Consider the following 26759-nt stretch of genomic DNA (forward strand, 5'->3'; position numbering starts at 1 on the left):
AATGTATTATTTTCTTTACATTTTGTGTAAAAAATATGAGTAAAAAAATGTTTTGCTCCTTTTCTGGAGATCGTTTGAGACCTATGAATTTGTCCTTGCCTTATTTTTTTGTTCTTTGGCAAAACAAACTTTTCAAAGCAGGTGAACAGAGTTCTGCAAACTAGATCGATCAGAGACCTTCTACTCTTACAGGTCCTTCTGGACTGTGCTGAATTGTTCCTGCTGAATCATTACTTCTCGTCTTATTATGCTCATTGTTTCAAGGACTCAAATGAGTCTTATCTTCTGTGCTTTTCGATGGAAATAAAGCTCCAACCCTTGAAAGCTGCATCAGCATTTCTGTTTACCAGCTGCTGTTTAGGGAATAAAACCCTGCGTTGAGACAAACTTATTCTGAAAACACAACGCAATAGTTTAGACAGGTTTAGTGAAGTGTTTAAAATTGGGTGATTCATAGCCTAAACTTGATGTAGTCTATTACTATTTGCAGCATTCATTACATGCATAATGGTGTTTTTATGCTGTTGTTGTTGTTACCTGAGGGACTCCATGTTCATAATTCTTTTTGCCTGATGATAAAATGTAATACTTCAGTTCAATGCCATGTTCTTAAGAGCCACAGTTTTTAAATTCATAGGGATATGTCAACCTATGAATGACTTTTGCTAAATTGAAATAAGAGAGAAAAAAAATCTAATTCAAGTACTTTCTTCTTTTGAAGTTAGACAGTCAAGCAATACGATTAATCAAAGCTTGTTTTCATTAACCTTCTTTGAATTTCATCACTTTCGTAGTAGTAATATGCCCGCATGTTACATACCTTCATAGTGTAGAGGAAATGGTTTACCTCTCTTCCAGCTCTCCATCTGTTTTGATCCGGTTTCATCGGGGCCATCATCAGCTTGGCTCAGAGACGCAACGGAGCTCTGAGTAATTGGTAGCGTAGGATTGTGGGAATGCGGCTTGGTACGGGCCCATCTGTCACTGGCTCTGACAAATGATCTGGCCCTGTGCTCAAAATGAAAGGGAATAAAAAAAGTAAAGGGGTCCCTGTCAGTGACGCATCCCGTAATGATCTTCAGTAGAAATGTGCACTCACCACATGGTGCAAAGCACTCATTTAGTCATATGAGAGATGTGAGAACTAGCGTTCTTTCACCCCGGTGATATGCATCCAACAGAGAACATACTGTGTCACTTGGTGGGTGACACTGCGGTAAGACCTTCGAAGCATGAACTTTTTGAATACTGAACTTTTGCAGTATTCAAAAGTAAGGAATGATTCAGGGCTGCTTATTACCTGGCGTTCAGTGCCGTACATTGTTGTCAGTGGTGCTGTGTTCGTGAAATAGGAGTTAGAAAAAGTTTGTTTGTTATGAAGGTCAGTTCAGGCAACCAACAACAAAAGCATTCTCAGGAGTGTCTGCAAGACAGATTTTTTTGTAAAAATAAATAAATACATAAAAATAAATGTTGTTGTTGTTGTTATTATTGTTATTATTATTATTATTACTATTATTATTATTATTATTATCATTATTATTTAAATTGCAGTTCACACAACGACTTGTATATAAACCTTTTTTGTGATAAATATTTGTTAGTATTTAATTAAACATTTATTTTGATATTTTTGGGCGTGCAGAAATAAGTGATACGGCTGTCCTGGTAACATAATGAAGAAAAAAGGCTCATTAAAACATTGTAAAACATATTATGTAGTTTGGCATAATCTTATATTTTTTTATTCTTTAAAAAAAAAAAAAAAAAAAAAAGTGAAGCAAATTTGTTAAAATATGAATATTTGAACTATTTGACAGTTCTGTGGTTCAACCAGCATGAGATGAGGGTCATATACCATTCATATGTCAATAATTTGACATTTTATGGCATAGCAAGGTTAGTTCAGGTTGTAAAATGTCTCATGAGTTGTGTGACTAAAAAAAAAATAGTTTGAATAGTTGTCCAGCACCTGATTATTATCATTATTTTTGGTGGCAGTACTTTGGAAAGATTGAATTTACAGATGCAACTTCTAGAGATTGTGCTGACAGTTTCTAACAAGTTCTGTCTCTGACTTTTTCTCTTTAAAAGCATTACAGCTACTGCCATCAACACTCTGCTTTTGTAACAAACGACAATTACTGTCGGACTTCACATAACCCACTGTGAGGGATGTCCACATTATTATGCATAATCAATGTCTGTTTGTCTTGTGAAATCTATTTATGTAATAACAGTATATCTGGCCTATTTATTTGTCAGTTAGCCTACTAAAGGGCTCCCTACATTTACTTGGGGACACCAATTTTTGTTAAGCATTTGGAGGTAAAGTTGTTCATAAATGTAAATAAAACATATGTGTGGTATTAGCTGTATCTTTAGTGAATGAAAGTAAAGTTGTTCATAAATGTGAATAAAACATCTTTAGCATATTAACTATACCTGTAGCGAATGAAGGTAAAGTTGTTCTTAAATGCAAATAAAACATCCTTAGTGCATTAGCTATATTTTTAGCAAATGAAGGTAAAGCTGTTCTTAAATGTAAATAATAAATATTTAGTGCATTAGCTATACCTTTAGCAAATGAATGTAAAGTTGTTCTTAAATGTAAATTAAACATATTTAGCGCACTTGCTATATCTTTAGCAAATTAAGGTAAAGCAAGGGGAGCGACAGGACGAGAGAGGGGAGAGAGGAAAAAGAAAAAAATTCTTGGTCCGGTTCCCCGACACACTGCTGCTTGGTCCTCAGCCTGCCGAGAGGCTCCTCTTCGCGGTGCCATGCGGTGGCACTGGACGCTCGGTGGACGGCCCGATCCTCGACCGCCTCCTGGCGGCCGGCGATGGCTCCTCCGACTGAGGGCAGCCGGCAGCGAGTCCCCCGTCCCCTGCTCCTCCCCTTCATGGCGGACGGCAGCAGGCTCCGGCCCACGGCAGACGGCGGCGACTCCTCCGCTCCCTCCAGGTCCAGGACGGCAGCCACCCCACCTCATCCCAGGAGCACGGCATCCGGGTCTCCGTCCCACCTTTCACAAGGCTCCAGCACCACCGCATCGGGCAGCCTTTCGCGGTCTTCACTTCCGCGCTGCCCGAACTCCGCAGCACCGCGATCCCCCTCAGCAGCGAGGGCTCTCCGACAGCATGTCCCTCCTTCCTCCTGGGTTTCGGCACCAATGTAACACAGTTCGTAAATATGGGAAGAAGGAGGCGGGAACCGGCGAACATTCCACAAAACTTTAATGTAAAATAAACAAAGAACAAAACGAAAGTAATGCCGGCAGACCCTCGCGGACGTCTGCCGGCCACACAAAGATAATAAAACATAAAATAAAGTCCAGGCCTGGTCCTCTCTCGTCCTCCACGGTAGTCGCTCCTCCTTTTATGCTCCCGGAGCTCCTCCGTGAGGGACTCAAGGCCGGTGCGCCTCCCAGGTGAAGCTCATTAACACTCGCGCCACCGGCCTCGCGCCGTTCCCTCACGGCTCTCGCCCGCCCTGGTCGCCACACTATACCTTTAGCAAATTAAGGTAAAGTTTTTCTTAAATGTAAGTAAAACATATTGAGCGCATTAGCTATACCCTTAGCAAATGAAGGTAAAGTTTTTCTTAAATGTAAATAAAACATCTTTAGCATATTAGCTATACCTATAGCAAATGAAGGTAAAGTTGTTCTTAAATGTAAATAAAACATATTGAGCACATTAGCTATACCCTTAGCAAATGAAGGTAAAGTTTTTCTTAAATGTAAATTAAACATCTTTAGCATATTAGCTATACCTATAGCAAATGAAGGTAAAGTTGTTCTTAAATGTAAATAAAACTTTCTTAGCACATTAGCTATAGGCCAACTTTAGCGAATGAAGGTAACGTTGTTCTTAAATGTAAATTAAACCTATTTAGTGCATTTGCTATATCTTTAGCAAATGAAGGTAAATTGGTTCTTAAATGTAAATTAAACATCTTTAGCATATTAGCTATACCTATAGCAAATGAAGGTAAAGTTGTTCTTAAATGTAAATAAAACATCCTTAGCACATTAGCTATACCTTTAGCAAACAAAGGTAAAGTTGTTCTTAAATGTAAAAACATTTAGCACATTTGCTATACCTTTTAACAAATGAAGGTGAAGTTAAATGTAAATAAAACGTCCTTAGCTCATTCACTATACCTTTAGTGAACAATGGTAAAGTTGTAAGAGCCTCACCTTTAGCAACAGCTTAAGTTCTCAGTAAAGAGGCTGTTGAGTGTTGCCGACAGGTGTAAAATGAAACTGCTTTGTTCTTGTTAAGTAAAGGTTCTTAGCGCAATGAGGCACTAGTTTATTGATTGATGAATGGTTTAGCAGATATGGAAATGAATGGCTGTGCAGCGCACAAGGACACAAGGGTCTTTATCTGCGTCTGGATTGCCACAATCTGATGCTCACAATCTCCTGTCTGATAGCCCCCATCTCCCTTGACGCAAAGTGGCTTTAGTAGACAAAAGCATTGTCGGAAGCTGAAGCTGTCTTGTCGGGTCCAACCACACAAGCTGCAGTTGATCATGGCGTGAATTTCAAACAGGTTGACGAGGGTAATTCAGTCTACTTGATAATGACAGATTGTCTGCAGCGTATTTTGCCTGATGAGTGTTTGTGGGATTCCAGCTGTTAGAAGCCGGAGCTGTATTTGGATGCGATACAGGGTATAAGATTTAAGCTAGGTGTCTCTTTTTAAGACAACTTCTTATCATTGACTTATCTTTGAAAGTCGAGTTGTTTACTTGTGCAGTATCGGAAAAAACGTTACAGATGAATGTCTGTGCACCACATGCTAATGAACACTGCAGTAATTTCATTTGTTTAATTGCTGATAGTGTTCTTTCTCTCGTTTCAGAGGGCTCGTTCCAGAACCACTCCCGATTGCGGACACCACCGCTGCCCTTGTCGCACTCCCACTCCCCCAGTCAGCACCACACCGCCTCCATTGGCTCTCTGAGCCGCAGCAATTATACCCAGCGCAGTAACCCGAGCCCGGCCCCCACCGATAGCTCGGCTCCTAATGAGGGGCCTACAAGTGCCCAGGATTCAGGCAGTGCCCAGGACAACTGGCTTCTCAACAGCAACGTTCCTCTAGAAACCAGGTACATTTGGAAATGTGCTGTTCTCATGGTAAAATGGCTAATGAAATAGCTTTGTGACGTTGAACGGAGTTGAGTGACTCTACATTAGGCATTTATAATGCATCGTAAGGCATGCATATGCTGGCTGCATGAAGCGTTTTACGCTATTTGTATCTGCTAAAAAGATCAACTACACTGTTAATAGTTAATGAGTCTTTATGTAGCCTTTTATCTCCACTTGACTCAGTTTTATGGGTCATTCCTGCTGTTATGCAGTAGCATTTGATGCATGTTTGTATTGTAATTTAATGAAGTAATGGAAAATCTGACTTTCAAAAACATATTCTGGTCAATTTTAAGCACATAAATTGTAGCAATTATAACTTGGTAGGGTGACAGTTAACAGAATGGAACCTTAAAAGAATGGAAATAAAGAGCTAAAGTTAGCCAATTAGCTTACATAAGGTGTGAACTTGAAGATATTTTTTGTCTTTTGACATTTTTATATTAATATACTGATTTCTGATTTTTTATATAACAGGATGGAACGTTTCAAGACAAACCAATTCATACTACAAAACATCACAGAATGCTAATAAAAGCTAAATTCAGCAAAGCTATTGATAATACTCATTGATGTTTGTTTTCCCACCAAAACTGTGGATGAAGGATGTTGACGTTTAAGGAACAAGCTTTAGTTAGTTAAAGGGATTTTACAAAAGACTAAGAGGTTGGAAAGTGATATTGGAAAAAAATATAAGTTGATTGATATTTTCATTAAAATGTGTTTTCTTTTAAACATTTCAATTAGATAAGGGGAAACACTGAAGAAGTACCTGGTGTATTTCTTAATATATTGCATAAAAATATGCTGATAGTAGGAATGACCTTAAGTGTATAGCTGAAATAAGAATTAAATGAAGGTTTACGGTCTAGCACATAGAAGTTTCATGCGGCTCAGTTCTTTCGTAAATTCCTGTATTAGGCCAAAATGCATTCAAAACATGAGTGAATATATAACAAGAGAAAAACATTGTTTTCCTGGGCTTTCCGGACAGTGTTGCTGATCTAATATCTCAAGCCCAAAATGCAATAGACGAATGGCGATTTCTCTCAAGGTTCTGAAGGGGGCTTTGTTAAAAACTCGGCTCCTTATTTATCTCCCATAAGCCCTTGCTCTGTTTGCCTCTATCTGAGGCACTTGTGTGGAGGAGATCAGTCAAGAACCTCTCAGATGTCTGTTTGCATAGCTCAGGCTGCTCCTCATGCATGGCGGAGGCAAATCAGCGCTGTCAGAGCAGCCCGAAGAGAAATGATACATACTGATACTCAGATTACCTCCACCTCCTGCTCTGCTCAACCTCGCCAACAACTCAAATGTCTTAAAACTTTTACTGCGGCTGAAATAAATATAAGTTATTTTCGACTTTGTGCTAAGAGCATCTGTACATCACGGGTCTCGGATCTCAAAGTCGTAATGATTTACTGGTGGGATTGCAAAGTTGAAGTAGATTCTTTGCTTTTATATGACAAGCAATCAAGAAATGTTGTAGGCCAGACTTGAACCCACATCACCCACATAAGCACTCATCTTAACATATTTTGAGCCACATCGTAACCTCTGCTTCACAGTTCCAAACCAAAATGAAAGCATCTTACACATTATATAGTTTGATAATAAGCATAAGCACTAGGAATCTTGCCTGGAAACACGCAGTTTCTTTGTTTTCTTGATGTGTTTGTGACCGGCATGAGTGTGAACGGTCCACTCAACAGGAAAATGAATGTTAATTTGAATTTGCGGAGGGACAGTTAGCAACATAATGACTGATTAAACATCATGGATTTCCCCAAACTTTAATCTGGACCAGGTATTCCCACGGGAAAGGGAAACAGATGGTCACACCAGCCGACATGCGGCATGAGGAGAGTGGCGGAAACCGAGTAAATCAGTGACATCACACCCCACCACCCACACCTCCCTACTTTCTAAAAAAAAAAAAAAAAAAAGAGCGATCAATTATCCGAATCCCTCTGATGAAATTGGAATATCCATTAGCAATATCCACAAGGGCAGTGAGAGATGGCCTGTCATTTAGACTTTAGCTAATGGCTTTGTAATGGTTCCCCTCGCGACTTTTGTACAGCGAGCTGGAATGGGTTGGATGAGTCCCTGAATATGTAGGCTTACTGAGCCCTCCCATTGGACGAGAGCCAGGCAATGCCATTCTCTTATTGGCTGATTTCATGTATTCTTCTCTGACTCCTCCAAACTAGCCTCTGGGCCCCTCTCGTCTTCGTTTAAAACTTTAATTTGCCTCCCAATGCCCAAACAAACGAACAAATGTACATAAGCTGGCCAAAGACAATCAGCAGAGCAGGCAGGCAGTCTGGAAACAGCCACGAAGAAAAGAAAACAAACATTTTCTCTTGTTGATTTGAAGGTGTTGCGCCTGCCCAGTGCATGTTGACGGTTCATTTCTCCATTGCATTATCTCAGTCTTCCCTTATGGAACAGCCGTCTCAGGGGGCACGGAGCTACAGCAGACATGCTTCACTGAATGCACGCAGAGTTCCTCTCTGAATGTTAATAAACCTCTGCTTTATGAAACCATTTATTATTTAAAAACTGGGGGGAAAGCATCACATCTTAGAGCAGGATTTAGCATAACCACTTGGGAATTCTGTCAGTATAATGTGTGATTCTTCTAAAAAGTGTTGTGTCAGCCCCTGAAACACAAAGAATGTGAGGAAGTGAATGGAAAAGTAATGCCTTGTTTTCTTCTAACCACAATCATAAAGGAGCCAGAATACTCTAATGTTTATCAGAGAAGAACAGGACGCTTGCAGAGAGGGGCATGGGTCGTACAACACAAGGTACATGTGCAGTAAAAGAACGTGAGCGCTCTCAGGTGGGGCGAGCTGGGTTTCACGGGGGAAAAAAAACCCACACAGCACTTAAGTTCCATAAGGATGTCTCTTTTTTCCCCACTTTCACTGAAATGGTGCTGGTGCCCAGCTAGGCCTGCAAACCAGCCCGTATTTCAACTGACTGGAGAGACAAATGTTTTCAAAGCTGGCTTCATTTCTTAAACCATAGCTCCAACCAAAGGATTAGTTCACTTTAAAATGAAAATTATCCCAAGATTTACTCACCCTCAAGCCATCCTAGGTGTATTTGAAAAAATATCCATATTTTTGAAGTTATGAAGCATTGTGAACTGCGATTGGCGTTACACTTTCTTTGTAAGTTGAATACGGAAGGTGCTCTGGAAGCTAGATATTTTACTTTATAACTTGTTAAATATGGATATTTTTCTTACACAAATGCATCGCTTTGCATCAGAAGGCCTTTATTAACCCCCCGGAGCCGTGTGGAGTATGTTTATGATGGATGGATGCACTTTCTTGAGCTTCATACTCGTTGGTAGCATTCACTGTCGTTATAAAGCTTGGACGCACCAGGATGTTTATTAATATAACTCAGATTGTGTTCATCAGAAAGAAGAAAGTCAAATACACATAGGATGGCTTGAGGGTGAGTAAATCTTAGGGTAATTTTAATTTTAAAGTGAACTAATCCTTTAAGAGTCTTGCAAGTTTCCAAAACATTTTAACATTCACAGCTGGTTTACCAGGAGACGCCCTTGTGCTGTCATACTAAACATCAGCACTCTTGGACCTCCGCCAGCTAGATTAGAGGTTGGGAATGAATTGTTGTTGGGCGCTGTGGGCGTTACCAGGATAAACAGCTTTGTAAATGATAATGTAAGCTTGTTTGATCTAGTTTTGTTTATTATCAGTCTTGATAGTCTGAGGAGTTGTTGTTTTAAAAACATTACTTGATGAGGACATTCTCCCGCACTCTGTTCTCTCAGGTTGTTGGTTAATAGTTTGAGAACAGTACGTTTAGATTTGAGAGGTGAGGAATGGGGTTCTGCCCCTAAATACCGTTTTTCCTGAGGTTGAAATATGTGGAATGGTTCCAAATTGGGCTCTGGATCCGGCACCAGCATCCTGTCATTGGAATATGGGGTTTGTTTGTCCTTGTCGGCCTCTCCACTCTGTCCATTTACACAAATTCGCCGGGTGATCGCATTTTTGTGTTTGCACATCTGTGTCTTCCTCTTGCACGCATGTCTCACTTTCGTTCCATCTGTCCATCTCTCCACCTGTGTGTAGAAACATAGCAAAGCAGACATTCCTAGAGACTTTACAGGACAACTTTATAGAGATGGACATTCTGGCCACAGCTCGCCGCGACGGCGCTTACACTGATGGGTATGTTGCATGATCTGACCGCGGCTGCCGGAATCTGCTTTGCCATGCTGCATAGTGGTACCTGTGCACACTTGTTTCCCATTACATAGTGCTATTTGTAACAGAATCTAACATTTTCATCACTTACTATATGAATTGCATGTTTTTTAAACATTTATTTTTGAGCACCAAACTAACAACTTTTCTAATTAACCCTGAATTAGCATTCTTTGCTAAGAAATTGTTCATAAGGCCAAGTGCACATTACAAGACAGAAACCTGTTACCTTGACTGAAGTCGTACAGGTTTGTCATGTGAGAATGAATAAATGGTGACAGAATTATACATTTTGGAGAAATGATCCTTTTAATAGCACTATCAGCAGGCGCAATCGTTGTAGAGCCTCATAGTTTGTGACATTTAAGGTACAAACTTAAAAGGATAGTTCACCCAAAAATTCTGTCATCATTTACTCACCCTCAAGTTGTTCCAAACCTTTAATTTCTTTCCTCTGGTGAACACAAAAGAAGATATTTTGAAGAATATGGGTAACCAAACAGTTGATGGACCCCATTAACATCTATAGTATGGGATGACAATAAGTCGTCCATTGGACCCATCAAATCTTTAATGCTAGTAATCAGAGATAGGCTTTTTAAAAGATGTTATAGGGGCATTTTCTCCTTTAATTGGACAGGACAGTGAAAGAGACTAGGGAGTAGGGGACAGTATCGAGAAAGGACATCAGAACATATTGGAATGTGTCTCACAAGTGCACACACTCGGAATAACTTCGGTGAGACATACTAAGAGGCTACAGTCTTTGCCTTTTGGTCGCAGATGAGTCAGACTTAAAACATGAAGAGGAGCAAGATGAACAAGCTTCTGTCTTGTAGTGTGCACTAAGCGTACGAGTTTTTGCAAGTCTTTTCTTGTACCTCATTAGGCCAACATGGTTTGTTTCTGAGTTTCCCCTCATATGGTCAGTACAGCTTGACAGCAGTTTTCTAAGTCAGTGACTTGGATTATGACACCTGTTTCAAGCTTTTTATGAGCCACAGTAGCATCTCATTTAAAGAGAACTGGCCTCATCCACAGTGAATAAGCTGTCCTGATAATGTACATCCTGCAATATCCCAGAGCTTCTTGACACACGCACCCTTAAGGTGAATTAGAAGTCACTACGAGGGCTTGTATTAACAAGAGTCCACTGTGGTCACTCGGGCTGTAAATTAAATTTGCTATTGATTCAAAATTCCAATATAATGCACCCCACGGGGCACAGTGTGTCTTGCTGCCCGCCAGCACTTAGAGGTGGCTATGGCAACAGCTTGGAAAAGTGCTTAGCGACAGCAGTACTGACCAGTGTGGGAACACAAGCCTACACACTCTACAGATACTGTTTAACATGATGAGAAAACACTTATCACACAGTGCTCTCTAACGCCCAATATTTTTTGAACATAAGCAACAGCGTTTTCTGCGTCTCTGCAGACACTTTCTGTTCAAGCCTGGTGGGACCTCGCCCTTGTACTGCACAACTTCTCCCGGCTACCCTTTGACGTCCAGCACGGTATACTCGCCTCCACCCCGGCCCCTGCCGAGGAACACCTTCTCACGACCTGCCTTTAGCTTGAAGAAACCCTATAAGCACTGCAACTGGAAATGTGCTGCCCTCAGTGCCATCCTTATCTCCGTCACCCTGGTGTTCCTGTTGGCCTACTTTATTGGTAAGTGCATCCTTCTACATCCCCATCCATCCTTAAAACTGCGTCAAAGATGAGTCTCTTTAAAACCAAAAGCTGGAAGGTGGTTTGCTACTCTTAACTGGTAAATCTGGTCCCTCATGATTGCTAATCTGGTTTTCATCTGGTTTACCTGGTCTGCAAGGATAACCATCTGGTAGGACATGAAACGGTCTAAAAACTTCAAACCAGACAAATCCTGACAAGTGGAAACCAACTTGGTGGTCAGCAAACTGTTATACTCATTATATGTATATGTACTCTTTACTTTTTGTAATACTAAAGATTGTCCTAAAGGCTGAAGATATGTTTTGTCATTTAAGCACTTCTTCTCTGAATCCAACCTGCTGATGGTAATCAGTACATCTCCTCACTGAAAGAGACTGATACGACTTTTGTGTTGAATTTGATCTGTTTCCGCCTTTCTGCCAGAGTAGCGACGCATATAAAGATGTTGTATATGATTCACTTTTCAATCATTTGAAAGCTCATCTGCAGGAGATTGCAGTGGACATTATTGATCTCTCACATTGTTAGGAAATTTCAATGTCCCACAACTGTATTCAGCTTGGTCAGTGAACTAAATCAATAATGGACAACAGATAAAGTAAGATATGATTGAGCCATAGCAACAGTTTGTGCTGGTTGTGATTGGATTTGTTCTGCTTGGTTAATATTTCTGCAGTTTAACTTTCTGTGATGCATTGTATGTACAGTTATATCAGTCATGCACCATATCAGTCTGAACATTGACTATGCACACCAGAGCTTTACTGAATGTTACTAAGTGTCTGCTAATAATTCCGTTATGCGTTTCATATAGTCCCATGAAAGAAGTGGAATATCCGACATATATGTGAAAAGATAAGAGCTTGTCTATAGCGGTTCCAAATAAAGTGTGCCCATTCCTTCGAGAGTAAATCAATAATAACAATAATGTTTTGTATAACCCAATATCTTTTAGAGGACAGCATGAAATGGGTTTGCATAATGTGTGTCTGCTTAGAATGTAAATTGTTCTGTGTAATCTAACACACAGCCCACAAAATGAAATAGTATTTTTTGAAGTTCAAAAATGAGTGCAAGTCATTTGCACAAGGTGCATCCAAATGGAGATCTCACAGATGTGTCTTCATTATTAAAGATAAACAGCTTTCCAAAGCGTAGGCACTGATAATAAATATGCATTGCAACAGAACTAAAATGAGCTTTAACCATCCATCCATTTATCTATTTTTGGCTGAAAAAAATAAAAAACTTAATTGCTACCCTGTGATTCTCTACAGTGATTTGGAACCTAAATTAAAATTCTGTTAGCTGATAATGCTAATTGCTCAGCTTTGTTCAAAATGCTAATAACCACTTTTGCAAAATTTTAGAGTAACCATATGTGCGTTGTTTAAGGTACACTATTTATGTGGTGTGGAGTGATTGACCTTAATACAGGGGTGTCCAATCCAGCTCCTGGAGGGCCACTGTTCTGCAGAGTTCAGCTCCAACCCTAATTAAACACACCTGAACCAACAAGGTCTTACTGTAGGCTAGAAACCTCCAAGCAGGTGTGCTGAGGCAAGTTGGAGACAGTGGCCCTCCAGGACAGAGTTTGGACACCCCTTGCTTCAGTAGCTGTTTATGTGTAAAAAAAAAAAAAAAAAAAAAATACATCACTTTAGGAATCGTTAGGATTCTGCCTTAGAAGGTAGTATGTAGAATCATCAGGATTCTACCTTAGAAGGTAGTATGTAGAATCGTTAGGATTCTGCCTTAGAAGGTAGTATGTAGGTAGTATACAGTGCGGCAGCTTGCAATGTTTTGAGATACTCGTTCCAAAAACTAGTACGCTGCCTACCTAGATGGTGTCATAGATGTGTTTTAGGCACGAAGGCCCCCAAACAGTAGGCAACAATATCATGGTTTCTTCAAAGATGCCTCATTATGCTCAGCATTGAGGTAGAATGCATTGCAAGAAATGTGTGCCATGCAGAATTGCTATCTATGTAGAGCTATTCTTGAAAAGGCAACCGCTTAGGAAGAAGCTCACTATATTTTTTGGAAGAAAACTATTGTCAACATTAAATGCCTAAGCACTGTGCTTAATGAAGTTATTCTCTGAGTTAGCTAGAGGGCTAGTTAAGCTCTGACCTTGTTAGGAGCCCTGCAAAGCCTGCCAAGCTGATGTATCTTAATCACTTCATGTAATTATAGACACCCCACCCCATCCTAACCCTCTTCCAAAATCAAGCTCATCTCCCTGTGCACCTCAGGTAAACACGCATGAAACCGTAGCTCACCCTGAGAATCTGGGATTCAATCAACAACAAGGGGTCACGTTTAATTAAAAGCTGATGAGAAAATATATTTAATTTCAAGTGCAATTAATTATGTAGGCCTGTAATTGGTAACTCTAGCTGTGTTGTCTAATGAACCCAATTAAACCTCCTGACAGATGTTTTTGACTTGCCGCATAGTTTTGCTATTTTCCCCTATTCCTTTTTTTCTGTGTAGTTTGCAAGAACTGCTTCCTTGAAAGGAGTGAGATCGCAAAATTGGGATTCGTGTGCCATTTTCTCAGTGGTGGCATGCTCATTAAGAAGGTCATTATGTCCTCGGCATCTGAAGGTCATCAGCTTCCCTCTGTGTTCATTTCTTAGCTTGCTGGGCCCTCATTGTACCGCCCAACATGCAACCTCAGTCATACCCACAAGACACTCATTCTAACTGTCTATTGACTTTGAAGTGCCAGTATTTTGTTTTCTGAAGAAAAAACAGCTTCAGAATTACAACCAGCTCAATGTATTTTAAGTTTTACCTTCATCAAAATATATTTTTATATTACATGTCATGTCAACCTAGGGTATTGGATTGGTCTTCTGGGGTCAATAGAACTGGTGGTGTTTATAAGTCTTATAGAGGTTGTGGGTTTATGACATGCACAGCTAAATTTTGGCTTGTGGTAGCCTAAATTATAATGAGGAGACTTTTTTGACCTAAATATGGATGACTTTGTAACTGGGAAGTTAGGTCACGGTCCTGCTCGGCCACCATGGTACCCTTGAGCATGATACTTAGCACCAGATTGTCCCAGGGGAACATTCTCTACAATTAGTGTAGCATCACTGTGTGAAAAAAAATAAATGCCTTGTGAATTGGGAAGTTTCTATTAACTGTCTGCCGTATCAAAGCTCTTTTATAAAGCCATTCTTGGAAAGTGCATTCTCTGTGGCCAGACTTTATATGCACCCTTACTGGAGTATAGATATTATTCACTTCTGACAGATTCCTCTAAGCTTCAGGGTGAAAGTGAAAAATAGCTTAAGAGTTTTTGATCTACTAACTTACTAATGATGTGCATTTCACTGCCTTTCATTTATAGTCAACAGTCTGAATTTGAAGTGAGACCAGAGGAGGGCACATAGGGAAAAAAGGAAGTTCCATTGGGAGTTTTTGTGAAAAGATGAGGCACTCCTGACTGGGGAAGCTTAACTCTCAAGAGTGCTCTTCAAGGTCTCACTGGTTTGTCTGCAGATTGATTTGACCTACACCTACATGTAATTTTAAGGGCTTAATATCCATGTGTGCTCAAAGAAAGCAATCAACAACGACCTGAAACTATAAAAAATTAATTTCTTCAATCAAGAACAAATTCTTCACTGAACGAAGTAGTCTCCCTCAACAACCTTAGGTTTTAATGAATGTAAACTCCAAATTCTACTCCTACTTTTGCTATGTGTAAATCAAGGGCACTCCTCAGACCTGTCATCTTGTTTATCTCACTTCGATTTGCAAAAGTGGTGTCTGGTACCTCCACATCTGCCTTTCTGTTTTTAGATAAGTTTCTTGGTGAAGATTCCATATAGTCGAATATGAGATGGACGCTAAAGTGCTAAAGATCTTATGCACCAGGATCCCTGCAGGAGGGGTGTCAGAGTAATTAGACGGCTAATGAGAGGACTGAGAGCTGCCGTGTTCAACACTCATCCATTCAAGTGTCTAAGGGGAATTAATTAACCATATGCTTGCTAATGTGCCCTGTCCATTCTATGATGGATGAGCAAGAAATGGCATTTTTCAACCTGGGACTACCCTGCCCATAGATCCCAGCATTGTCCTCTTTTTTTGACCTAGGATAAAGCATTTTTTTGGAGGTAAATGTGGGATGGATGTGTCTTTTGTTGTTTTCTGTTTCTCAGGAGGTGTTGCAAAGGTTTCAAACACAGAAGTGGAGCAGTAATGAGCCTTGTGTTCCACTCAGACTGAAGCAGCAGTTTGTTGAAGCTTCCTAATTGGCTTGCACGAATCTGCCAAAGTGGCCTGCCAAAGCAGAGATTGCAGTGTCGTTGTGTGCGTCCAGGCTTGCATTTCAGCACGGCTGCCGTTTTACTCTCAACAGGTCGTGGGGTCTTTCCACTTGCCGTTCCAGTGGGACCCTCATTAAAAAACACCCAGTTTAGACCTTTTCCACCTGTCCCTGCTTTGCTCTGTACTCATGAAGCCTGAATGACAGCAGAGAGAGAAAGAGAGTGAGTTTGGATGATGGAAGAGTTTGGGCTAGGCAGGGAAACATATTTCATAAGTTGGACTCTTTCCAACGCACTCTGGAAATCATAGATACCGGGACAGCTCGGACATAAATCATAATGAGGTTTGGTAGCGGGGGGGTGGCTGGGAAGTGTGAGGTATTTTACATCAGAGCTAGACAGGCGGAGTAGCAAAAGGGTCCAGATGGAAGATGGACCCTTTGACGGAGCAATTACTTGGACATTTGGAACGATACCGAGACCCATGATGCCTTAGATTCAATTGTCCACCCCCACTGACCATGCGCCAACTGCACTCTCCGCTTCCTCCCACAGAGCCACAAATCAACCAGTGTGCTGCAGAAAAAGAGAGCGAGCTAGAGGAATGCCTTACTCGATCTCGGGTGATGACAAACCAAGCCATCTGTCTCGTAGCGTGTCTGTCCGCCTTTGACACAGTCAATTCCAGTGTTACCGACGGGGGCGGGTGGGCCCGGTCGTTTGCATTTATATTGTCTCTCAAGACAGCAACGACTTTTTATCGCCTCCACAAATGCTCTCTTGCAAAAGTAACGGCAACATTTAGACCTTTCTTCAGGAATGCCCAAATCTGTCGGAATGCAATCAACAAAATGCGCGCCCTGCAATTTTCCAAATGGCTATTGATTGACTAAGCCGGAGGATGGCCACTCTCATCTGCCATGGCAATGCCTGTCAAAGGCTACATCGTTTTTCTGGCCACATTTTGACCATTTAGTAAATGCGGTGTGGCTACCAAGTAATATGGCTTTAATTAATGGCCAAACATGCAAAGGGATGTTAAGCAGAACTCTCCATTTGTCACGACTAGTTTGATCCGCAGTCTGTGAGCCGTGCACTGGGCTTTTAAAACTGCCAATTTGATGCTTCTGGTTAAGCGAGGGCAAGCACATCTTTGCAGAATCTTAAGGATCATTGATTTTACAACATGTAAAGCAGGACAGAGGATATCCAAGCAAAGGCCCAATGAAGCAATTAGACAGAGCTCTTTGTTTTTCTTTGAAAATGAATTCAGGCACATCTTTCCCTCTGTAAACACCACTCCAGCCAATCAGCTCCTACTCAGTGAGGCATTGCTCTCTTAGTTTCATTATTAATGATAAAACTGGTGTACCCACCATCCCCCCAACACCAATACTAATGAACAAGTATCTCCACTACTTTGTTGTATTTCTAGTTATTTTCTCTGTACAGTTTTATTTTGAAATAAAAGATCCTCCAACAACCTACAACAACACCCAACACCAGGAAATTAATTTTATGATGCTAAAAAATGAATTGATGGATTGCTTTGTTTCTTTTTGTTTGCAGTGCCAGAAATTTCTTGATTCTTTGAGATAAAGTTCAAGCCTGTCTTATTTATTATGTGGTTGGACTTTATATACCTACAAAGGGCTTGATAGTCAATGTTATTTAACAGGGTGTGTAGGTTATGAGCATTGCCTTATGAGCATTGTCTTGTAAACACCTTGTCCTGTTAAAGTTTTTTCGTTATTTTTGTTTTGGTATTCTTTAATCTGTGAATCTGCTGAATAATTTTAGTGTTCCGTCACAAAAAATAAAGATTGAGTGGAGGTCTGGTAATTATGCCAGCTATATGTTTCTTTCAGAAATGTTTTGACAGAAGAATAAATCATTCATTTAGACCTTTTCTCACCCTGATTGAGACAAGATATTTGCTGCCACACAAAACAAATACATTGTCACCTCTCCGAAATATTGAGTGGAGCGGAAAAGTAATTTTAGCCCTGAATTGTCACTATGGGTTGTCAAGAGAGTGTGGCTGAGAAAGCCACTTGTGCAATTTGAAACCAGCTCTGTACTTATGAAGGAGAAACGGGAACTCATGTAGGGAAAGAAATGGAGCATAAGAAAGAGACAAGGCTCGAGATCATTTGTTTTATCTACTCCGACACTGCCATAGTCCGCCATAGTTTGTGCCGGCAGCAGTTGTCTTACATACTTTGGCTGCATCCCAATATGTATACTATCAGTACTATAAGATGCATTATAAGATTGTCTCATACCAGTTCATAGTGCATTGATATTAGTCTGCCAAAAGTGCCTGGATGCTATACTATTTTTAAATCATGCTTTTTGGGCTAAAATTGCCCACAACACCTTGCACTATGGAAGAGGTGGAGTTTTGAGGGTTCTCCTTCAATTTTTGGCCCTGTCCAATATGGCACACTTCATGTGCTCTTGTGGACTTACAGTGGACACCACTTGCGTGTGTCTGTTAAGATGGCAGGGTGTCCCATTTGTTAAGTTTCAGAAGGGTGCTCGTGAGCACCCCCTTTGCAACCGGTATGCACCCTCGATGATTTCTACCCAAGAGTCAAAGCGGTATTAAGTCAAGAAAGTGTAGACTCGGAGGAAGATTGCGAAGGCTTAAGGCCTGTTCACATCAAGAACGATAACAATAAAGATAACTGTAACGATAACTATATTTGCGTCAACACCAATGAATGATAGTGGTCTGTTTATTCTAAGCTCACGCGCTGTGTTTTTTCTGTTCTTGTTGCATTTAGACAGCTTTACCCAACAGTTGTCCTCAGCATGCTATGTTTCGAGTGAAAAGCTAGCGTAATCAATCTAATTTTACAGTGAATTTAGCTGAGGAAGTCAATATAGTGAAATAAAAACAACACCTTGTCTTTTTCACTGCAACTTCAAAGGAAGCTAGACAATGTTGTCGAAACTAGCACTGATACCTGAGGTAATTTTATTTTACACTGTTTGCTAGCCTGGCATATATCATTAATACTTCTCAGCATTTATTCTGAGGTTATGACTGATTGTTTTCTATATACATGTTGTTGTTGTTGTTTTTTTTAAGTATTCATGAAAAGAGGGTTGACTTGTCAAACAGTGGTGGCTTTTTCTGGACCTCGGCAATTAACTTCTCTGCAATGTCTTCTGCCGTTTTAAATGTGCGACCCCTAAATTAGAATGGACAACAATATTGTTTCACTATATCATTATCGTTATAGCTGTGGTGTGAACTGTTATTTTTTTTTATTATTTTTTTTTGTATTTAGAATGATTTTTAGAACTATATTTTTATTGTTATCTTTATAGTTATTATTCTTGGTGTGAACGGGCCATTTGGGACAGGGCCTTTAACTTACAAGATATTCCAACCAATATTAGAGCCAGTGTTGCTCTATTAGGCTGTTCTGAATGCTCAAACAAAGATGTTTGATACTGTAGCACCACCAAATCACAGTGTTTACAGTTTTTGGGGGGGAATAACCATATGAATGACATGATTATAGGTGTCTCTGTATGCAAAACTTTGGTAGCAGAAAATTTTTTAACATCAAAAAATGGCAATGATCAAGTAATAATGAAATTTTATTTAGCTACATACTAACATTAACGTGCAAACGCAAACAAAGTTTGATGCATGTTAGTGAATCCCAATACTGCCATACATACTGTTTTACCGCATTCTCAACAGTGTGTACTTTTCAATTACCAGTAAACTACATGGCTTTAGTGTGAATTGGTATGCAGCAGCTTCACAAGCTTAATTGAATTATTTGTTTATTTACATCATGTGTTTAGAACTTCCATTCAAACTGTGCAAGAAAGCGCTCCAAGGCCTTTTGTTGGCATTTTATCTGCTGACTGAAGACTTCCAGGACAAGGTTTTGCCTGGCTAAGCTGGTCCTGACCATTCTTGTCCTGGTGATCCATCATGCCTGGCCCCTCCTTCCCTGTTCACTGCGCCATCAGAGTTCATCCCAATGGTTGCTTCTTTTGTTGACCTTGTGAAATATCGCTGTGTCTTCTGGTGCTGCTCATGCATTCATCCGTACCTCTTGTTGTGTTCCTGCTGACTTTATCATTTCCTTGTCTCTTTAGCCATGGGGGGTATTAGCAAGCTAATGGGGATGAAAAGAAAAGTTGCCCTGTGGGCTTTGGCTTTTCTGTCTGTGGGTTGTTCAAAATTTTTTATTTTTTTATTTTATTATGTTTGCCCTTAAGGGTGGGGGCTGATGTTTTTGTTGTTGTTGTTTTGTTTTAGTTTTTACAAGTGTCATGAAATGTACACTACCACTTCTGAAGGATTTCTGTGACACTGAAGACTGGAGTAATGATGCTGAAAATTCAACCTTGCCATCACAGGAACAAATTATAGTTTAAAATATATTACCATAAGAAAACAATTAAACATATTTCACAATATTACTGTTTTAAACTGTTTTTATTACTGTTGTATTTTTAATCAAATAAATGCAGCCTTAAGAGAATACATTATGTACTTTATACTGTACAAATTTAACAACATCAATGACGTCATATTTGCATATTAATCTGAAGTCTGCTTTGGTTCTCTTGGTGCTCTTAAACTGCCAAAGATTAATCATGTCAAAACACATTTGTTTTCTTACAGCCTTGGTTTAATTACCCCACAGCCTTCAGGATGTTAATTTTCTGATGCAGTGTCTATAGTATTCCTTAGTGAATCTAATTTAATTACAATAATGTACACCAAGGCACATGCTCAGGAATCACTGCTCCAACACACGTAAATTTACCATCTGCTGCTGCTCTTTCTCTGCAGCCATGCACCTCTTCGGTCTCAACTGGCATTTACAGCCAATGCAGAGGCAGATATATCAGCTGACGGAAGACAACACGAGTGGCCTACATCTGCCCACAGATTTGGGCTTGCCGCCTCTGGGCAACACTGGTTTAGAGTTTCCGGATCGAGGAAGCAAAGATGATGGTATGTCCAAACCTTATGGTTTAAAGTCAACATGAAATCACAAATGACTGTTTACTTTTCAAATGCTTGTTCCTGGTGGTTTTGTGCATGTGTCATTCAGTATGTTAACATGGACAACAATATTCCTATTTTAGTTGCATTATCAAAGCGCATTATAGACATGTACATACCTTAATCACACCATTAACGTTGTGTGGGAATTTTCGCCTCATTTTACGACAAGACACAAGGCAGTGGTCAACCGTTTGACGGCAAACAAGAGAGGATACAAATCAAATTCTTCTCATCTCATCTGATATCATATCTAGTACCTCAGAGTTTGTCGCAGTGGCATGAATGAAATGTTCCCAAATTAAAGTACAGAGGAGGCCTGTTTCTGGAGAATTTGTATCCGCCATCATCTATTTGCACATATAGCATGACAAATGATTAACTGCATTTGAAACATCCAAAACTGTATATGGCACCATAACAAAGACGAACTGTATGTTTATATGTGAAATTCTGGAGGGAACATTGGATGTGTGGCATGGGGACGTAATGATCGATCTATGTTCTAAAACATCTAAAACGGGAATATGAAAGGAATATTCTAAAAGCACCTTAATCAGAATATTGTCTTATTCAGAATAAGGTCAATAATTGGATTTCTGCTGTCCATGTAAACGTAGTCATTGTCGTGTGTTATTCTGAAGTTATTCACATTTGGATTCGGCTTTGAGCAGCCACTGGAAAAAAAGTGGTGTAGAAACATTTTTTTCACTCAGAAATTATTGTAAATGTGTAAATTAAAAAGAAACAGCAAGCAATACATTGAATTAAATGCAACATTTTACAGTAGAATCACTGAAATGGAATTTTCTTGTAAAATGTACTCCAGTAATCTCTTTTTAAAACATTGAAAAGTTTCTGTTTCACTTGGATAAATGGATTGTTAATGCCATTTCATGTTGACTTGTTGAGATTTGCCTAAAAGTGATCCTTATTAGGGTGCAGCCCTGATGTAAAAAGGCAAGTTTGGTTGGAAAAAATAAAAAGTTCTTCCAGCCTTGATTAACCTTAAACTTTTTTTTTTTCTTTTTTTTTGGCCAAGCGTTTGAACTCATGCCCTTCAGTCATCTCATATCCGACAACACATTCCAACATTTCAAGCTAATTTCCTGCCAGATTCGCATGAACTCATCTCCCGCTAATTTCGCTGCACGCTGGCCAGTATTATAACGTCTTATTTTTGATTTTCAAAGACTTCAAGATCCAGGATTATTTGTCAGCCAACTCCATGCTGTGACCAGTCTCAGTTGCTTGCCATGAGATCTGCATTACAATCCAATGAAAGTTGCAGGGAAAATGGGAAGGGTATTATTTGTTCCTGGAAGAACGAATGGCACAGCTTTAGGGATTGAGTATCCAGGGGCTCAAGGCAGATTAGAACTTGCCCCATCCAAAAAGCCATGCATTCCTTTCATCTCCAAGACTGGACAAGAGTTTTCCTGGCAGCGGAAGAAAGCAGACACTAACCCCCACGGTCATGGAGACGGAAGTTCGTACAGTAGGAAAAGTTTGCGAGCACAACCCCTATTTAGCCATTTGATTTGCCACAGGCCTCGGACAAAAGGTGGGAGACCAGACCATTACCATATAGATGAGTCGCCAAGACGTCTTTTTTCATTTAGCAGCTGGCAGAGAGGGAGCGAGCGAAACCACAAACATAGAGGCTGTGGCGGTGCCTCCGTTTGAGTGACATCTGCGGCTGAGGGGAAATCGATAGGCCGGGCTTTTTAATTCTGACTGTCAGAGTAACATTGTCATCAGGAACACAGCAAATCAATCCAGAGTCACTGTGCTGTACATCCCTGGTATTAACTTAAATAAACACTGTACCGGAGAGGTTTTCTGACCATCTGAACATTGCACCTTCACATCAGTTCAATTACCCATAAACCTGTTATCTGGAAAGTGCCATTGAGACCTTGTTTAACTCATGCATTCACCAACTCAACTGGACATTTCTATGGGAATCGAAATTTACTCCGTGGGCACTGTGATTGGCCAAAAATAATGATAATACAAAGTGAAATAAATTGTACAATACAAAGAGAAATAAATTGTACAATTTAAGATATTCTTTATAGCATCTTGACTGGTTTGGCCACGGGACCCATATTTTCCCATGGTCGTTGAGCCACCCCACTTTACTTAACATACACATGAATTGTAAGAATAAAAGAACAAAAGTTAGTAAGTTGGTATGAGCAAAAATATCAAAAATATAGAAAATTACACAAAGTGAAGTGTTATTTTGGGATAAGGTTACAGAAATGAAAATTATCCCATGATTTGCTCAGACTCAAACCATCCTAGGTGTATATGACTATCTTCTTTCAGACACAAACAATCAGAGATATATTCAAAAATATCCTGGCTCTCCAAAGATTTATAATGGTAGTGAATGGGAGGCCAAATGCATCCCTCCATCATAAAAATAATCCATACGTCTCCAGGGGGGCCTTGAAGGCCTTCTGAAGCGAAGTGATGGGCTTTTGTAAGAAAAATATCCATATTTAAAACTTTATAGAGGTGACCGTACGCATACTGCGCAAGTCGACTTCCGCCACAAGAGTAACCCCTGACACGATGTATGACGCAGGATGTAGGAGTATCGTAAGCATAGACGTCTCTCGCGGGTAAAACAAATAGGACTGGGCCTAAATAACTGCTGGTCCTAAAACGTTGTGTTCAAGCTTCATTTTTTTTTATGGAAAATATAATTTCTTCTTCTTTTTTTTTTTTTTTTTTTTTTTTTTTTTTGATTTTGTGTGAAATAATACCCGGCCATGTTTTCAAAAGTTCGGCCAATGACAATGCAGCATAGCTGAGATGTGTAATTGCGACTGATGTGGTAATGCGTTATGTGGAGGCGGTAAATTGGAAGGTGGGAAAGCATGTCCTGTCTCTCCAGATATAACACATTGCAAATGATTGACTTTTGAGGAGACCGCCATCTGCTGTAGCGCGTGTAGCCCGACGCGAAAGCTGCCTGAGCGTCCTCTGGGCTCTCTTTGCAAGGATGTCTGCTTTTGTCGCCATCACTGTGGAAATTGGCCAATCCACCTGAGCGAGCAGATGTTGCTCTTTCCTCAGGGTCCATTGAGGAGGGTACATCAGGATTAGGTGTAGGGGTGTTTTCTCCAAGGATGCAAGGGAGGCACTGCCTCCAAAATATTCTGATGAGTAAATAATTGAAAATACAAAAAATGAAACAAATATATAAATCACTCATTTAAATGCTGAATCAAATTCCAAATCAAAACAAACTTATTCATTGTACTGCAAAATTATTTTATATTAAACTTATAAAAACAGCAGATATACGTCACCTACCCACAAAATGTTGAGTTTTAGACTTCTAGTATAGTGAAGTTTCAGCTTTATGGTCAATGGTCAGTGTGGCTATTTTTTTCCTGATGTGAAGGAAAAGCAGCAAGAGGGTCATTCACCCAATACACTGACCCTCTCCTCACACCATATGGTAGATTTATGAGGCGTCAAGCTGACTGATAGATTTCATTTTCCACAGGTAAACTAGATGGCTTTTTCCCGGAGGACAGCTTCATAGACATGGGCGAGATAGACGTGGGCCGCAAAGTCGCCCAGCTGATCCCGCCTGGAATCTTCTGGAGGTCGCAGGTCTTTATCGACCACCCCATGTACCTCAAATTTAATGTGTCTCTCAGTAAAGATGCCTTGGTGGGAATCTACGGGAGGAGAGGCCTGCCGCCGTCGCACACCCAGGTGGGTCGGATAAGTTAGTCCGTTCAGATGAATATTTAATCAGTGTTTATTTTGTCTTTGCATTCAAATGTTTGAATCCCCCCCCCCCAACGTAGAAAAAGTTGACAAAAAATTAGGAAAAGAGTTGAACAGAATTGAGAGACTATTCAGGCTGGAATCAAAACCACTTGTCTTAAATGGAGCTTGCATGCTAACCGCTAATTGTTGATGTTTTTGTATTTTTAAAGTTAAATTGCGTAGATTCTGTGGAATTAGATGTTCCAAAACATTCCATCAGCCATTAGTCAGACAAAGTCCAACCCCTAAACACCATTGTTTAAGCTAGTACTGCTGTGTATCTTAACATCGAAACTTACACACATCAACAAAACGACCTTACAAAAGCTTATCCTACATCCGTTAAAAGGTTACAGGGGTTTTTTAATTAAATCAAAAATGAATTTCTATTCTATTCCCGGCCTGTTAATTTGTCAATAAGTTATACGAGTAGTATATTCCCCCAAGATTTCATTTGATTTTGTGACATATTATCGTTTTAAAGACTCATCTCAAAGGCTTTGACGTAAACAGACACTTAATTATATTATTGAACACAGAGCATCTCTGCCTCTCTGTATTGATTTGGTTCATATGTACAGTGGTATTGTGTCACTGGAAATTACTCCAAGACTCTTTCAATCACTAACCAATAATGAATGAAAAGATTTTACATTTTTCTCCTCTTGGCTTACTGTCAGCTGTCAGACAAGAAGGTCAAGGTCATATGTCATACCAAAATTGAAAGAAATAAACTATATTTTACATACTTTACCATTATTTAGAGGTGACATATAAACCGTACAGGTTTGAGGTGTGAGATTCAACATTCTACATATATTTGCACAAATTGATACAGTGTGAGCAGCTGTCCCTTCACACCTAGCGTTAGTTCTCTTCTCGCAGTCTCAAACTGCCCTTAGAGACCAGCTCCTGTTGGCTCCAACATGTAGAACTTATCAGCTCCTGGAGGCTCATATGTCAGTCCTAATGCTTGTTTGTGGTCTGTCTGTCTCTCCTTGTCTCCAGTTTGACTTTGTGGAGCTGTTGGATGGCCGTCGGCTCCTGTCGCAAGGGTTGCCAGGCCTTGAGGGTCCGCCTTTTCCAGCCCAGCAGCGGAGCCTGGTGCCCCTCACCAGTCACGACACAGGCTTTATACAGTACATGGACTCTGGCATCTGGCACTTGGCTGTATACAATGATGGGAAGGAGACGGAGCAGGTGTCCTTTCTAACAACTGCAATCGGTTAGTATGATATTAGTATGAGAGCAACGGTTCCAGGGCTTAAGTCTTTGCTTTAAATAATGCAATATATGTAAGTTTAAATGTGCAAATGGTAATTTCTTCTCAGGTGAAATATGTAAATGTGTTTGTTTGAATGGATCTTCAGTGATATTAGACATGTTTTCTGATTCACAGCTGTTCAGGCATGTGACATATTCCAACTTGGCATAGGCAGTTTTTGCAAAACCAGCGTTATGCAAATCTGCCATTATTAGCAAAATTAGCAGTTTCTAATCTCTTGATTTTCTTATTCTTCTAGTTCACATTCACTGGAATCGGGTGACATTGCAATGTTATTTGTTGGTAATTTCAGTTATCTGAAGCATGCATCTTTCTTATTATCACGCAAGATGTAAAATATTAGACCACTGGTAGTCTAGATTTTGAAAATGATTTCCTTGTAAACCACAGAGATATTGATTCAGAGAGAAATAAAATACCCACACAACCTTTTTGTTAGTAATTCATTCAGAGATTTTCTCTTGGGTCAGGCAATGGAATCAGAGGGCAATAAAATCAACAAAATGTTGAAATTACATCATGTTCCTATTTCAATCCTTTAACGTCCAAATATGGCCCAAGTCTTTGTGAAATGGACGTATAAAGACAGGTAATTGTTTGGCTGCAACCAAAGTGACGTTCTCAATTCATTGCAAGCCCTAACAAAAGCCAAACCATAAACGGCTTTGACTGACAATCTCCATTTTGAGAATCTCCACTTAATAGTGCACAAGTCACCATGATATGGACACTATAAGGAAAGGTCATAATTTAGATTATGGCCAAAAAAATTCTTGCTTTGATGCTTTGGCGCTACTTCATTGACATGCCATTTTGCACATTGAAACTCTGTTCTAAATTCATGTAGTCATCATAAGTGTAAACAATCTTACTTATATGGCTTTGACAGACAATCCTAGCCAAAATGATATATTTTCCTCCACACAAAATATGAATAAGGCATTGCTAGAAATCTTCACCTGCACCACATTACTTGTCAGAGCCTGCCATCATTGATATTATCCTTTTTTGCATTGCTATCTCAGCCAGCCTAGACCTCTACAGAGCAATCAAGGTGGATTTGAATAAGAAAGATTGCGGAAATGAGCAGTGCTTCACTGTGCCTGCGTGTGTTCTTCACTGATGGCTCGTAAGACTCTTGTTAGTTTTTGAGAGCCTCCCAGCGAATCCCGCTTCCCATTTGCTGTCTATTTGCATAGAACACAGTGGCCTTGATTCAGAGCTTC

General features: G+C 40.0%; 1 protein-coding gene across 4 annotated transcripts in view; it reads left to right on the forward strand.

Moving 5' to 3' along the window:
* Window positions 1-26759, forward strand: part of tenm4 (teneurin transmembrane protein 4) — a 183067-nt gene that overhangs the window by 48136 nt on the left and 108172 nt on the right. For 2 of the 4 annotated variants that reach the window (XM_067364764.1, XM_067364763.1), the window contains exons 2-6: window positions 4875-5121; window positions 10855-11090; window positions 20235-20363; window positions 23977-24191; window positions 25257-25473. In XM_067364764.1, the coding sequence (XP_067220865.1) occupies window positions 4875-5121; window positions 10855-11090; window positions 20235-20363; window positions 23977-24191; window positions 25257-25473 (1044 nt within the window). Of the gene's footprint in view, window positions 1-4874; window positions 5122-9282; window positions 9382-10854; window positions 11091-20234; window positions 20400-23976; window positions 24192-25256; window positions 25474-26759 lie in introns of all 4 variants that reach the window. The other 2 variants (XM_067364762.1, XM_067364761.1) reach the window with 2 other exon arrangements.

The sequence above is a fragment of the Chanodichthys erythropterus genome, chromosome 17 (assembly GCF_024489055.1).
Source record: "Chanodichthys erythropterus isolate Z2021 chromosome 17, ASM2448905v1, whole genome shotgun sequence".
NCBI classification, from domain to species: domain Eukaryota; kingdom Metazoa; phylum Chordata; class Actinopteri; order Cypriniformes; family Xenocyprididae; genus Chanodichthys; species Chanodichthys erythropterus.